The 15,746-nt window shown below is 36.7% G+C and overlaps 1 protein-coding gene across 1 annotated transcript; it reads left to right on the forward strand.

Moving 5' to 3' along the window:
• Nucleotides 1-1,166: 1,166 nt before the first annotated feature.
• LOC110696801 lies at nucleotides 1,167-1,970 on the forward strand. The gene has a single exon (XM_021874137.1). It carries the CDS (start codon nucleotides 1,167-1,169, stop codon nucleotides 1,968-1,970), a length of 804 nt encoding a protein of 267 aa, XP_021729829.1.
• Nucleotides 1,971-15,746: the final 13,776 nt, after the last annotated feature.

Consider the following 15,746-nt stretch of genomic DNA (forward strand, 5'->3'; position numbering starts at 1 on the left):
ATGAAGTGGCTTCGGGTTAGATGAAACTGAATATGGATAAATCAGAGGTGTCATTTAGCAGAAACATTGATCAAGAACGGAAAAACTTTCTTCAGATGAAGTTATCTTTTAAGGCTGTCGAAGGACATGACAAATATCTTGGGTTGCCAACTTACATTGGTAGCTCTAAGAAACAGGTTTTCCAAAATATTCAGGATCGGATTTGGAAGAAACTTAAAGGGTGGAAAGAGAAGTATTTATCTCAGGCCGGGAAGGAGGTTATGATTAAATCAATTGAGCAAGCAATCCCGACTTATTCTATGCAATGTTTTGCGATCCCAAATAGCATTTTAAATGTTGTTGAAAAATTGTGTCGTCAATTTTTTTGGGGTCAAAAAGGTGAAGAAAGGAAGATTTTTTAGGTTGCGTGGGATAAATTGTATGCTTCAAAAAATCAAGGAGGTCTTGGCTATCAGAATATGAAATTTTTTAATATGGCTCTCCTTGCAAAGCCAATGTGGCGCATTCTCTCAAATAAGGACTCTCTCATGGCAAAGGTTCTTAAAGGCGAATTTTTTCCGCACACATCGTTGTTGGAAGCAAAAGTTAGACCAAATGCTAGTTATACTTGGAGGTCGATTTTGGGAGCTCGAGATGTTCTTATGAAGGGTGCTCGGAAGAACATTGGAGATGGAACATCTATTAATATTTGGAGGGATCCCTGGATTCCAAATACGCCTGGGTTTAAAGTTGGGACGAGCCAAAATAACAATGCTACGGGTATCAATTGTGTGCGCCAGTTGTGGAACAATAGGAATTTAGATACGAATGTATTGAAGGCCACTTTTTCAGAAATTGAGGTGAGCAATATTCAGAATATCCCCATACCTCAGTTTGACCGAAATGACTCGTGGACTTGGCACTATACCAAGGATGGTAACTATTATGTGAGGAGTGCTTATCATCTGTTGCTTGAGGATCAAAAGCATGAGGTGGCTTCTCCTTCACATGGTGGCTGTTCTTTTGATTGGAAATCGATATGGCATGTTGATCTTCCCCAAAAAATCAAATTGTTTGCTTGGCGTGCAATTAGAGATGTTGCTACCAAGAGTAATCTAGTCTGAAGAGGTATGTCTGTTGATCAGTTATGTCCTTTGTGTGGTGAATGAAATGAATATACTCTACACATGCTGGTGAAATGCGGGGATGCAAAACTAATCTGGTATATTTCGCCACTAAGGTTAGACATATTGAAATTTGGTGGGGAAACCTTTAGGGAATGGTGCAACTCGGTCATAGAGACTTATAAAGATGTAGCTTGGTGGAACATTTTCTGGAGTATTGCGTGGGGAGTATGGTTGAAGTGCAATAGGTGGTGTTTTGAAGGAAAAAGGTGGAAGAGTAATGAAGTCATTCGAAGAGCAGTAAGTATGGTTGGGGAATTTGAGACGGTGCAGGAAATAAGCAATACAAATCCTTCTTCCCCGACCTTGGACTCGAGTTGGAAGCCTCCTATGGAGGGTGTGATTAAGGTAAACTCGGATGCAGCGGTTTTTGCTCCTAGTGGGGTGGGCCTTGGGGGTGTAATGAGAGATAGTGTTGGTGATGTTGTAGCCTCAACATGCTTGAAATTGGAACGAAAATTTGAGGTGGATGTTGTTGAGGCCCTTGCTATGAGACATGCTCTTAACATCGTTATTGATTTCAGATTTCGCAACGTTTGCTTAGAGACTGATTGCTTGAAGCTACACAACCACCTGGTGAAGAGTATTACTCCTAGTACTGCTTTTGGGGCGATTGTGAAGGATTTCCTTCAGCTATCCACAGTTTGCCATCTTGTTTCCTTTTCGTTTGTAAGGAGGAGTGGCAATCGGGTTGCTCATAACTTAGCCAAATTATGTCTTTCTTTTAATGAACTTAGAGTTTTTATGGAGGATTTCCCTAGTGATGTAATTGAATTTGTAGTGGCTGATTTGAGCCCTGATGTTTGATTGAATAAAGATTGTTCTTCCCGTCAAAAAAAAAAAAAAAAAATAATAAATAAAACTACGTATTGTAGAGTCCTAATAAGAATATTTGAAGGTTATCACAATCAAATTAGTATTCCCAACTAAGTATTATAGAGTCCTAATAAAAGAATATTTGAAAGTTATTACAATCAAATTAGGAAATAAATCCCTTTGTTCTTTTTTTTAAAATTTATATTTTATATTCACATTTACTATTTATATGAAATGAAGTAGTAAGTTGAAAATGAGTTTCTATATATTTTTACTTGTTATATAGGAGAGAGACGTCATTTAAATACATTGGTATTATTACATATAGAGTTTTGTGTGGGCTATGTGCGTGATGACATAAGAAGTGATAAACTGAATAAAATTGTATTGTAAAAGGAATAAAGGGTAAGAGAGAAAAAAATGAACATATAGCAAAACAGAATATAAGATGATGAAAAGAATGGAAGAAGTGATATATAGTCTCAAATAAGAATATATGTAGGCTATTACAATCAAATAAGGCAGTCCCAATCAAGTATTATAGTGTCCCGATAAAAAATAATTGAAAGTTATTTTAATCAAATTAGGCAATCCCAATTAAGCCTTATAGAGTCCCAATAAAAATTAATTGAAGATTATTTTAATCAAATAAGGCAGTCCTAATTAAGCATTATAGAGTCCCAATAAAAAAAAAGAAAAATTGGAAGGTTATTACAATCAAATTAGGCAATCCTAATTAAGTATTATACAGTCCAATAAAAAAATAGTTGAAGGTTATAAGAGAAGGAAATTAGGAATTGAACTGAATTAAACTAAACCGAACTGATCTGAAATTAAGCTGAAGAGAACAGTAACGTAGGCCCTTAGCAAATTAATCTTACTCACTTTTTTTCATTAATTTGCTCCACCTCATGACGCGAAGCGTGTTAGAAGAACTTATCTGCTATTATATTATTATAGTGTGCAAGTGGGGAAAATGTGTCATTGTTGGCAATAAACTGATAAGAATATTTGAACATTAAAGCATATATCCACCATTGTATTTAAAATTGAAAAATTTTAAAAAAATTGGATGTACAATAAGATATTGTACCTCTGGTTTAAAGTTAAGTAGTTGAAATGATCATAAGTACCCTATAATGAATAAAAGTTACCCAATATATATAACTAATATAAGTTATCCTGATATAAAAATAAAATTATTTAATCTTTAGTGATAAAAGTTACCCTAAAGTTAACAAAAATTACTCTAAATTCAACAAAAGTTACCTCGGTGCAGCACATCGAATGTATGCAAAAAAATTTCTTCACAATTAATTTAAGTTAACAAGGGTGTCATTGTTGGAAAAATGACAAAAATTATAGTAAGATCAAATCCTCTTAATTTCATCATACCCTAATAAGGTGGGGATACCCACCCATGATATAGGTCCACCCGCAATAAACAAGAAAAAAAATAATAAAAAAAATAAAACTTCTTTTTTAACACTTTTGATGATCTAGAAAGAAGTTGATGCGCATAAATGGATTAATCGCTCCAACTAATTGTTGTGAAATGAACGACAAATATATAAATCATCACTAAACATAACACTTTTACTTATTTCTATGAAATTATTGTTTAACATGCCTAAATAAAATCTTCACTTTATTTTTACCGAACTTAAATTAAATATATTAAATGTTTTTTTTTCAATATACTGAAATTAATTTTACTAATTCTTTTATCATATTTCCAAATAACTCCAAAGACATGTATGTATGTATTTATATACATAATAGTTGTGTGCACCATACGATGCTCGGGTTGTTTATTGAATTTTAAAATAGAACTTTTTATCTAAATTATATATGTTATTTGAATTTTCTACTCATGGATTAATAATCATTTTACAATCATACTTGCCCATTTATGGGTATTTTATGGATTAATAATCACTTGACATTTTTTTCTAAATAGAAGTAATAATGTACAACAAACTAAAAAGAACGGTTGTTTAAAGTTGTGATATCTTTTTCATTTTCTCTGAACATCTAGGGAAAGGCTAATTATATGTTAAGACTTAAGAAAACGATTATATATAATAACGTGTCTCTTTGATTTTTTTTCCCCGTTTGTATCTCTCTGGATCCGCCATTTTGTATTCAAATATATAAATATATATTGGTATTTTATTGAAAATAAAATTCTAAATTAAAGTTTTATTGAAAATATACCTCTCTTTCGAAAAAAGAAAAGAAAATAAACCTCTAAAATAATTTTTTTATCCCATAAAATGTATTCAAATTTTATTGAAAATAAACTCTAAAATAACCTTTTTTTTATCTTAGACTACAAAAAATATATTAATATAAATCCTACATGTCATATTATTTATTAATTAATTGTCGCCTACATAGCGCGACACTTGACGCAAAATTGGAATACCAAGTGTCGTTGTTTATTGACCTGACTAAAAATTTAGCTTCATATATTAGCTAAGTTATATATATTTTCAATGTATACAAAATTAGTAAAAAAATTAATAAATATGTAAATCAATATTTTAAAATACAAATATGTGTAAGTACATATTTTTTTAAATTATATTATTCTTACAAAAGATTATTAAGGATAGATTTTAGTGGAAAAATATCACCATGACTAAGAAAACTAACCGCGTACTTTTATTTTTTTTTTGTATTTTTGGTGATAAATAACAATATTTTCGTTTATTTTGTGCCAAATTAGTTTTTTTTTTATTACTTTAGATAATTGAGGATAGATTTTGTTAAAAATGTCACTATGATTCAAGAAACTACTAAATACGTTATTTTTGTCCAAAAAATAAGTTGTTTCATATAATCATATGTTGGAATTTTTTTTAAATTTTTTAAAATTTAAAAGCTGCAATTTCGTTTTCTTTTTAACCAATGTAATTATTTTTTTTATATGAATGAGTTACATGAATGAAGGAGTTATTTAATTATGGTTTTGGAAGAAATTGGGTATGTTACCTCCACCAATGATGTTCATGGTAACAATGATGGTGATTGTCAGATTGTGGTGAGTCGGTGACGGTTCATGAATCTATATCATGCCTCAAAAAAAAAAAAAAATTAAAACCCAAAATATAATTAAAATATGTTAACTTAAATTTATTTATAAAGTGTTATCAGTTATGAGCAATTAATCACTTTTTTGGACTGGGTTGTGTTTTAGTTTATTATTCTTAAATTTATTCTTGCATTATCATATATTTGGAATAATCTTATTAAGTATTATGTAGCTAGTGATAATAAAAAGTATATGAAGGTTACAATCAAATTAGCTAGGCAGTTCCAATTAGAAATTATAGAGTACCAATAAAAAATATTTGAAAGTTGTGACATTCATCAAATTAGGTAGTTCCATTTAAGTAATATAGATTCCCAATAAAAAATATTTGAAAATTATTACAATAAAGTAATAAAGTTAGGCAGTTGCAATTTTTAACCAAAATTAGATTAAAAAAAGTGGACATTTTCTTTACTACTAAAGGAATTAAGCAAAATTGATAAGATATAAAAAATATTTGAAAATTATTACAATAAAGTAATAAAGTTAAGACATTTTCTTTACTACAAAAGCTATCCATAAGCTATCAAAAGTTATCCATGATGCTACAAAAATTACCCATAACTTTTCTTTCCTATTTATTCTTGCTATCACATAGTAACTTACTATATATAAGTACACCGGGTTTTTTAAGATATGCGTTTAAAATTATATAATTCATCATATTCTAAAACAATGAGAATGCCCGATCATTACTTGGCACTCTAAACCTACCAAACAATAAGGTTTATGCATGATAAGTGTATAATGTCTTTAATATTAATTTAAATTTTAGGTGTGCCCAAGAAAGTAGAGAGAGAAAGAGTACTTTAGAGAGAGAAAGTAGAGAATTAGGAAAAAGTTACCATCATTAATAATTGGAGAGCTATTTATAAATGTACTTTCAGGTGGCAGAAGTTGTACTTGTTTGGACAGATTAAGGGTAAATCCGTATTTTACTCCGTTTATTGATGGGCTGGATCATGGAGGGGTATTTTCGGAATTCCAGGTCAATGGGCTTAGGACAATGGACTAGGCCCAAACATTTAGCCCCATGTGTGATGTGGGAACGAGATCGTATGAAGTTCAGATATCACGCGGAATATAGATGAGAGAAGTTGTCACATATGCTGGAGTAAATCCTGAGGCGTGCCTGAGGGCTAAAACGAGCCCCAAGAAGATTTGAGGGCTAAAAATGAGCCCCAAGCGACTTGCAAGGGTGAAAACCAGCCCCAAGCAATGCATTAAAGGTACTTTAATTCAAATGATTGAGTAATTTTGAGAACTAAGCTTGATGATAGCTTAGAGATAACTGATGCAATTTCAAAATATTTTCTTCAGACTGAGCCCCATGTATATTGTTGAAGGCATGACTTCTTGATTTTCGACTAAGCTCACCGAAAATAATGTGGTGATGACAAAATATTCACTTAGGAAATTGTCATGAGACAATTAGACAAACTCACAATGTAAAGTGTTAAACCATGCTCTCGGCTTAATTTGTTATAAGCAAATTAAAGACTTGGGCCCAAATGATAAATACGCCCATTTAGCTTGGTAGCCACCTTTCTTTCATTTCCTTCACATTACCCCACGTGCCTCCTTCATCATCATATGCGAACAATTAAAGTTGTTTGACTATTCCTTCCATTCTGAAAGAGCTTATTGCTATTGTTTTTGAGTTGCCGACCGTTTAGGCTAGAAATCCGAGAGCTATGTTCGAAATTCGAGAGCCTTGCTTAATTGAGAAAAGCCAAAGGCGATGTTGGTAGTATTGCTGAAAGTTGAGCTTGGTCTGAACAGTACTCCTGTCTTCGGATCTGATTAGTGAGAACCCAAAAAATTCTCCTTTTCATTAGAACTTGGGTAGAGGTGGACAACATGCGGAGCGAATAGATCCATTTGTGAGGACAACAATGACGAGGGCTTGAGATTTGGTTTTGGTGAACGCCCAGCTCTCAGCCTAGGGAGCGAGGTCGGTGTTTTTTTGTTTTTTTTTTTTCGATGATGTTTGAGAATCAGGGCATAATTGTTATATGCCAAGCCGAGGAGGCTTATTTGTGGTTGCATAGTTGAGATTTTTCGAGTTTGTGGCTAAGTCGAATTTTCGGTTAAGCTTAGCGGGGTAAGCATAGCTGAGTGAGGGAACAATGTAATTGAGTGAGGTGAGAGCCGAGGGGGTTGCCAACTGACCGAGGGGTTTGTTGTGCGAGAGGGCCGAGAGGAAACGAGGGGCTGAGAGCTTTATGACAGCTAAGCGCTCGGTGAGGAGCCGAAGGGGTAAATTGAGCTTCGAGGGGGTAGCATGACTGACCGAAGGCCCTTGGCGCCTTGCCGAGGGGGTCAGTGTGCGAGAGTGAGAGCAGGCCGAGGGCCTTGATGGGATGTCAAACTCTCAGCTCTCATGTACCTCGGGCCGAGGGAAGGATGAATAGAGATCTCATGGCTATGCCGAGGGGTGAGTGAGAGGAAATTCGAGCGTGAGATGCGAGTGAGGTGAACGCTCGGTTTGTGGGTAGGAATAGTGAAGACGAGAGGGGTATATGGTGGAATGCCGAGAGGGTCATTTTCCAAGCTATGCCCTCGGACCTGGGTACTTAGTCAATTTTCAAAAAGTTTTTTTTTTTTTTTTTTTTGACAATATCGGAAGATGGGTTCATCTTTGGGTTTTTAGTAAATCACAATCATGACGAATCCTTTCCTGGTTGAGAGGTGGGCCCAGCTTGTATGTTAGTTGGGCTTAAAATTGATCTTGTTCATGAAATGCTAAGTTTGAGGTAGTGAATAGCGTAGGCGGGATTAAGACTAGTAAGCTGAGCTGATGAATTGTTGAGGGCTTTTATATCCTAGGCGGAGGTAATTTGAGAAATAAAAATCCAAGAATCTATTTTCCACGAGCGACGATATTTTGAGCATAAATCAAGTGCTTTATACCCCCTAGGCGGAAATACTTTTGAGAAATAAACCAGGTGACTTATACCCTCAGGCAGAGGTACTTTGAGAAATAAACCAAGTGACTTACATCCCTGTGCGGGAGTACTTTGAAAAATAAATTCGAGAGCTTTAGATTGGCCAAGGTACTGTGAGAATAACCCTAAGAAGCTTTATAGCTCTAAGCAGAGGTACTTGAAATATAAACCAAGTGTTTTATACCCCAAGCTGAGGTATCTTGAGAAATAAACCAAGAAGCTTGATACCCTGGGCAGAGGGAGGTTGAGAGAGTGATTGAATAGGTCGAGCGGAAGGAGGCCAAGCTGAGAGAGTCATTGAGTAGGCCGAGCGGAGGGAGGCCAAACTGAAAGAGTGACTGAATAGGCTGAACGGAAGGAGTAAAGAGCCAACTTTAGGCTGAGAGATGCGAGGGCCTAGCTTGTCATGCTGAGGGTCAAGCCCGCTCTAGGCCGAGCGGAGGGAGGCCAAGTTGAGAGGGTGACTCAATAGGTCGAGCGAAAAGAGTAAAGAGCCAACTCTAGGCTGAGAGATGTCGATGGCTTAGCTTGTCATGTTGAGGGTCAAGCCTGCTCTAGGCCGAGCGGAGGGAGGCCAAGTTGAGAGGGTGACTCAATAGGTCGAGCGAAAAGAGTAAAGAGCCAACTCTAGGCTGAGAGATGTCGATGGGCTTGACTTGTCATGTTAAGGGTCAAGCCTCCTTTAGGCCGAGGGCCTGGCTTCATGTACCAAGAGCATGCTCGAGCTGGGTCTATTAGCCAAGAGTTTGGCATGCATTATCTTTGCTAAAAATTACCCAAGGTTGAAGGGGTGATATAGATAAGCCAGGAGTTGAGCCTCATATAGCAACGCTGAGAGCCTAGGGTATGCCTTGCTTTTGAGTTTGTCACAGACCCAAAAGAAAATTATTTTTCTCCTAATTAAAATATGCTGAATGTTTTGCTGGCTTGACTTGATGATTATTTCAAACTTTTGAATTTTGTTGATGTTGTAGATGCTAGTCCATGGGGTGCGCTTGACTTGCATTGAAGAGATCTTCCGACCGAAGTAAGCCTCCTAATAAAAATAGATGAGAGGTATGCTATTCCAATCATAGGGATAAGCTGGGGGCTAAACGAACCCTATGTTATTGTTATAAGTGAGGTACGCTCTCCCGAACCTTGAGATAGTCTAGGGGCAAAAAGAGAACCTTGTTATAGATGTATGAGAGTTAGTTCATCCTAATTTTTGGGATAGACTGAGGAGAAGTACGTTATCCCAAATCTTGAGCTAGGTTGCGGGCTAAACGAGCCCCTTGTTATATATGTATGAGAGCTAGGCTATCCCAACTTTTAGGATAGACCGAGGGCTAAACGAGCCCCAAGTTATAAATATATGAGGGGTACGCTGTCCCAACTTTTGGGATAGGCCGAGGGCTAAACGAGCCTTTTGTTATTTTAGCGATTCGCCAGGACACTATCTCAAACATTGAGTATAGGCTAGCATCTTGCCCCAAACATTGGAACAAACTTGTTATTGATAACGTTAGTTAGCGACCCGGGGTGTCTTGTACGAAGGAAGGTCCGGTACTTTTTGAGAAGATAATGAATTCCCGAGATTTTAGAGCTTTAGGCGGCTGTGTAGATAACCAACCCGAAAAATGAAAATGATGCACTATTAAAAGAAATATCTTCTAGTATAACCTCTTATTTCCCCTAGGGCATCATTGTCATTTGAGAAGTTACTCAGACACAATGTCTTAAGTCCGCATTCCAAGCATACCGGTTGTAGGCTCCAGCTTGTAGATATTCATGATAGATGGGGAATGATAGTTGAGGACCTTGCTATTTGGAACTTGTGAGTAGAAGACCCTTGAGTGAATGACGTCCTTGATATTGTAAAGTTCATCTTCAAGAGGGATGCTTGCACCTTAGCATTACCCTTAGCTAGGCATGTTAAGTCGGCTTGGCATGCCGAGGGGTTGATAGATGCATAGCTCTCGGCTAGGCATGATGAGGGGTTGATTGATGCACATCCCTCGGCTAGGCATGATGAGAATATGATAGAATCTTGCCGAGGAGATGATAGAAGCATAGCCCTCGACTAGGCATGCCAAGAAGACGATAGAGGCATATCCCTCGTCTAGGCATGCCGAGGAGGTTGATAGAAGAATAGCCCCCGGCTAAGCATGGTGAGGATATAATGGAAGCATAGCCTTCAACGGCAGTTGATATAAGTATATCCATAGGCTAGGCATGCCGAGGAGATGATAGAGACATAGCCCTCGGCTAGGCATGCCAAGAAGGCTGAGGAGATGATAGAGGCATAACCCTTAACTAGGCATGCCGAGATGGTTAATAGAAGCATATCCCCCGGCTAGGCATACCAAGGAGATGATAGAGGCATAGCCCTCGGCTAGGCATGCCGAGAAGATGATAGAGGCATAGCCCTCGTCTAGGCATGCCGAGAAGGCCAAGGAGATGATAGAAGCATAACCCTCAACTAGGCATGGTGAGGAGGTTGATATAAGCATGGCATTCGGTTAAGCATGCTAAGGATATGATGGAAGCATAGCCTTCAACGGCGGTTGATAGAAGCATATCCCTCACCTAGGCATGTCGAGATGGTTAATAGAAGCATATCCCCCGACTAGGCATATCGAGGAGATGATAGCTAGAGGCATAGCCCTCGGCTAGGCATGTCGAGGCGGTTAATAGAAACATGGCCTTCGACTAGGTATGCTAAGGGGGTAGCCAGGCAAGCCGAGGGGATATGCTGGCAGGCCAAGGGGATAGCCAAGCAGGCCGAGGGGGTATGCTGGCAGGCCGAGGGAGTAGCCAGGCAGGCCGAGAGGGTATGCTGACATGCCCAGGGGGTAGCCAAGCAGGCCGAGGGGGTATGCTGGCAGGCCGAAGGGGTCGCCAGGCAAGCCGAGGGGGTATGCCGGCAGGCCGATGGGGTAGCTAGGCAGGTCGAGAGGGTATGCTGACATGCCCAGGGGGTAGCCAGGCAAGCCGAGGGCCTTGATGTTCGGTGGGGCATGCCGAGAGCCTAATGTAGACTAGCTGGGGGCTCGGCTTGCCCATGATTCTGGAATTGTTCATTTCATTTGAGTGAGTTATAAAATGATGAGAGATCAGCTTGTATAAGGGTTTGCCTCTAATATTTTCCTCGACTTCATGCTTATGCCAAACTGAGAGATTCGGAGCTTCTCTAGTAGCATCTTGATAGGTGCTGCGGGGACGCCTAGTGTTCACCATGACTTTTTGTTAGCAATCCCCACAGACGGCGCCACCTGTTTCTAGAAACAGAATGCTCCTGGGAGTCTTAGGGTAGTAAGGTATCAAGATGTCCTAGAACTAGGTCCAATGTATGTCCGAATTTCCCTCCGCTATGCCTTGCTGTCCGACAGCTAGGCCTGCAAAAGAGAAAGAAGGTTAACTGGCCCGGGGGTGTGACCCGGGAAAGCCCCTCCGATGCTTAAGTCAACGAATGTACTTTCTAGAGATAGAAAGTAGAGAAAGAAAGAGTACTTTAGAGAGAGAAGGTATAGAATTAGGAAAAAGTTACCATCATTAATGAATGGAGAGCTATTTATAGATGTACTTTCAGGTGGCAAGAAGTTGTACTTGTTTGGACAGATTAAGGGTAAATCCGTACTTTACTCCGTTTATTGATTTGCTAGATCATGGAGGGGTATTTTCGTAATTCCATGTCAATGGGCTTAGGACAATGGACTAGGCCCAAACAATTAGGCATCGAAATCTAGTTAAGGTGATAACAGCTTGTTCGAGAGTGGATTATCAAGGAAGAGATTTCAAGCCTTTGGTTTATGAGTACATGGGGAATGGGAGCTTGGATGATTGGTTGGATCCATCGGAAGCAGTCATTAGTGTCGAAGGATCAAGTAATAGCTCAAGGAATGTGAATTTTCGCCAAAGGCTTGACATTGTGATCGATGTTGCATTTGCTTTGGATTATCTTCACCATCATTGTGGTGCTTCCATAGTTCATTGTGACCTTAAGCCAAGCAATGTTCTCCTTGACGATGAAATGGTTGCGCGTGTTAGTGACTTTGGGCTAGCCAAGTTTCTCCTACAAGACATCATTAACTCTCCTCTAAATCAGTCCAGCTCTATTGGAGTAAGGGGAACTATCGGCTACACTCCTCCAGGTAACTATAATAGTGACAAAGATATCTCATGTTCGGAATATTTGTTACATTTTCTAAAATAGTATCGGTTTTGTTTGAATGTAGAGTACTATGTAACAAACCTATTTATTCATCAAATCAATTTCTTATATTTGTAAGAACTGCAGAGTATGGTTTGGAAAATGAGGTGTCTACTAGCGGCGATGTCTATAGTTTCGGGATCCTTTTACTAGAGATGTTTACAGGTAAGAGGCCTACTGATCAAATGTTCGAAGGTGGGCTGAGCCTACATCACTTTGTGAAAGAAGCTTTGCCAGAACAGATGAACTCAATTATAGATCGCGCTCGTTTTCAAGATATAGATCAAGAGGAGATTAATGATACGAGTAGTAAAGTAACGTTGGAGGCCTTGACTTCGATATTTGGAGTAGCACACTCTTGCTCAGCTGAAGTGCCACGAGAAAGGTTGGAAATGAGCGATGTTGTTGCAAAACTATCATCGATTAGGAGCAAGTTCCTTGGAACTCGTTTACGACAAAGGAGGTTCATTCTAATGGGTAATGATTCAACTACACATATCTTTGAGATTTTCACCTGATTGATATGAAATTATACGAGTACTGACCTTATTTGTTCATTTTTTCAATGTAGGATCAAAAGAGTGATCGATGTCGAATTGAATCAAGTTAATTACTCTGCCTATGAGGAAGTTTGTATAGTATTAAAATTAAGAATGAGAACACCCCATTACTTGTATATGTATGTTCTAAACTTATAATAATGGAGAAGTTACGTCGCTTGATCTCAGATACCCCGTAATTAACATTCAATAAATATCAAAAAAGCATGTACTTGATTTATTTTCTACTCCCTCCATCCCCAAAATTTCGACCCTTTTGGGTTGATTTTGCAGTTATTAAGAAACTTAAATAAAAGAAATCTAATATATATATATATATATATATATATATATATATATATATATATATATATAAAGGGGAGTTTTTTCTAGACTTTTTAGGGAGACACGTAAGATTTTGTTAATTAAAAAAAAAATAAAGCGTCACATACTTATGTGTGCCACGTAGGATGAAATAAAAACAATAAAATAATCAAAAATTAAAATTATCATACTATTCTAATGATTTATCTAATTTTTTCAAATAAAATATGTTTATCTTTTAAAAATTTATTAATTCTATCCTCAATTTATTAATTTTACCCTACCATTATCTTTCTATGGTTCAAAAAACTATATAAAAAAATGAAAAATTAAAATTATCATACTAATCTAATGATTTATCTAATTATTTCAAATAAAATACTGTATGTTAATCCTATTAACAAGTTTCACGGGCTTTCAAAAAAGTGATATTAAAAACAAAACATAATTACAAAAAATCATAATATATGATTATTGTTATCCCAAATATCCAAAATCACATAAATATAATAGGTATAAAAACAAAAACCAAATAAAAAATTATTCATATGGATAACAACTTAAAAAATGATAAAATTATTCATGTGATTGGTGTCGTTAATAAAAACAACATCGATATGGATAACAATTAAAAAGGATTTCATAAAGAATGATAAAATTTATGTACAGAAGTTATGATGTACTGTATTTCCTTATAAATCGGCCTTAATTTAATTCACAATACATAGAAAAATATTAATGGTTTCTTTTTATAGTCGGAGATCCCAAGATTCATGGAGAGATGCAAAGTGAAATTTATAAATAATACCTTCAAGGATGCAATGGTATTATTCAGCAATGGAGAGATTTCCAGGTTGTATGGTTGAAATATTTTCAGTATGGATAGAACGGTACTACACTGATGATATCGAAAGTGTTGAACTTGAAGGTTTTGTGAGGTTGTTAGATAACATAATTGATGTCGATGGTGGTATTGATATGTTCAAACCTTCAGATAATGAAAACTCTATAATATTTCCAAATGGAACCCAACAACTGCATTTGGTTGGTCCTCCAAATTGTGTAAGGTCTGATAACCATTCTTGGACTTTATTCCTCGACCTCGACGACAAGCATCATAATGTTAACATATGTCATGGGGCTGTTATGTACTCAGCAATGTCTCATGATAAGTGTTGCAATAAACCTGCTTCCACTATTGTTAAGGGTGAAGATGGGCATGCTGTAGTGCATTCAATCTTCTATACAGATGCTGTTCAAGCTGCTGTGAAAATCCGTCTTGCAGACAGACTACATGGTGTTGGTGGTTGTGCAATTTATGGTCATATACGCGCTTACAGCAGCAAAGTTGCTTCTGATTGTGAGTATGATAAACTGTTTTATAGATCAACTTTGTTCTATGCGTCACAAGAAAAGCCTAAGAAGTTGTTGGAGGGAGGCTATTTTTCACTGTCAAGAGATAAGGTGGCTGTGCCACTAGATAGCCACCTTTGTCTTGATGTATATTTGACAGATGCGTCAACTGAGAATGTAGTGTTTAGTGGTACTCTTCGGATAACTGTAGAAGAATATGGTTCAGTCGTCAAGGAATGTGGTTGGATTCAGGTTTTAGCAACCTATGATATTTCGCCTCCTCAAATAGAGAGGAAGTGGATGAAGCCCTCGGAGTTCTAAAGGATTGGTAACAAGAGATACTTGGTGTACACTGTAGAGCAGCACGAGTCAGGAGAGGGTACGCTCTGCCTGCCTTCACAATATCAAAATTGTATTATGAAGATGTGGTTCACCCTTTTGTAACTTAAGCTATCGAACTATGTGTTTGTTAATTTTAACAATTACTCTATGAGCTCTTGCTAACATACTCGTCTTAGTTTGCGTTGATAATACTCATTTTTAACTAGGCATGCATTGTGATGAATTGTATTGGTCTGATATGCTAATGCTTCAATCTGATCTAATTGTTGCTGCTCATTGTAATCTTTACCCGGGTGCTAAGAAGAATTTGGATTTGGCTTTAGAAGTTGATAATTCAAATACCAATGCGCGCTATTGGTTGTCCAAGCTACACCTTAAATATCACGTCCAAGGGGAATGTAAAATAGTGTGAGTTTTATTATGATGTAGTCATCGTACATCCATGCGTATTTGTTTTTTTTTTTTATGATTGTTTTTCTTTTTATCATCAAATAAAGAACAAAAACTAACATTAAGTTTACTAAAAAAAATAACCTGTTGTTAGTTGGGTGTTAGTACACCCGGGTGAATATAACAAATTTTATATAGCTTGTAATTTGGATAATCAAAGAAGCAAAAACAACTTTTCATTATATATTATTTCATAATCTTACCTTAAAATTATGAAGTATTAAAGGATATGTTGATGGTATAGATATTCTCCTCGTGAATATGTGGAGTAAGAGTTGTCAAACTATTACAACTAAAAGATAAATACGAGAGTGAGAGATAGATTAAGTTGTTAGAGGTTCATTGAGAAAGTATTTACTTTCTCCGTTTTGCTTTTATTGCACTATAAGGACTTTTACACTATTCACTTAATCTTCTTTAACCATCTTTTGTGATTTATATATTAAGAAAAACATAGTCATATGGGATCTAGTTAGATTCGTCTTGAAATCTCCTTTTCAAATATCAATTTTTTACGCATAA

Source organism: Chenopodium quinoa, unplaced genomic scaffold (assembly GCF_001683475.1).
Source record: "Chenopodium quinoa cultivar QQ74 unplaced genomic scaffold, ASM168347v1, whole genome shotgun sequence".
NCBI classification, from domain to species: Eukaryota; Viridiplantae; Streptophyta; class Magnoliopsida; order Caryophyllales; family Amaranthaceae; genus Chenopodium; species Chenopodium quinoa.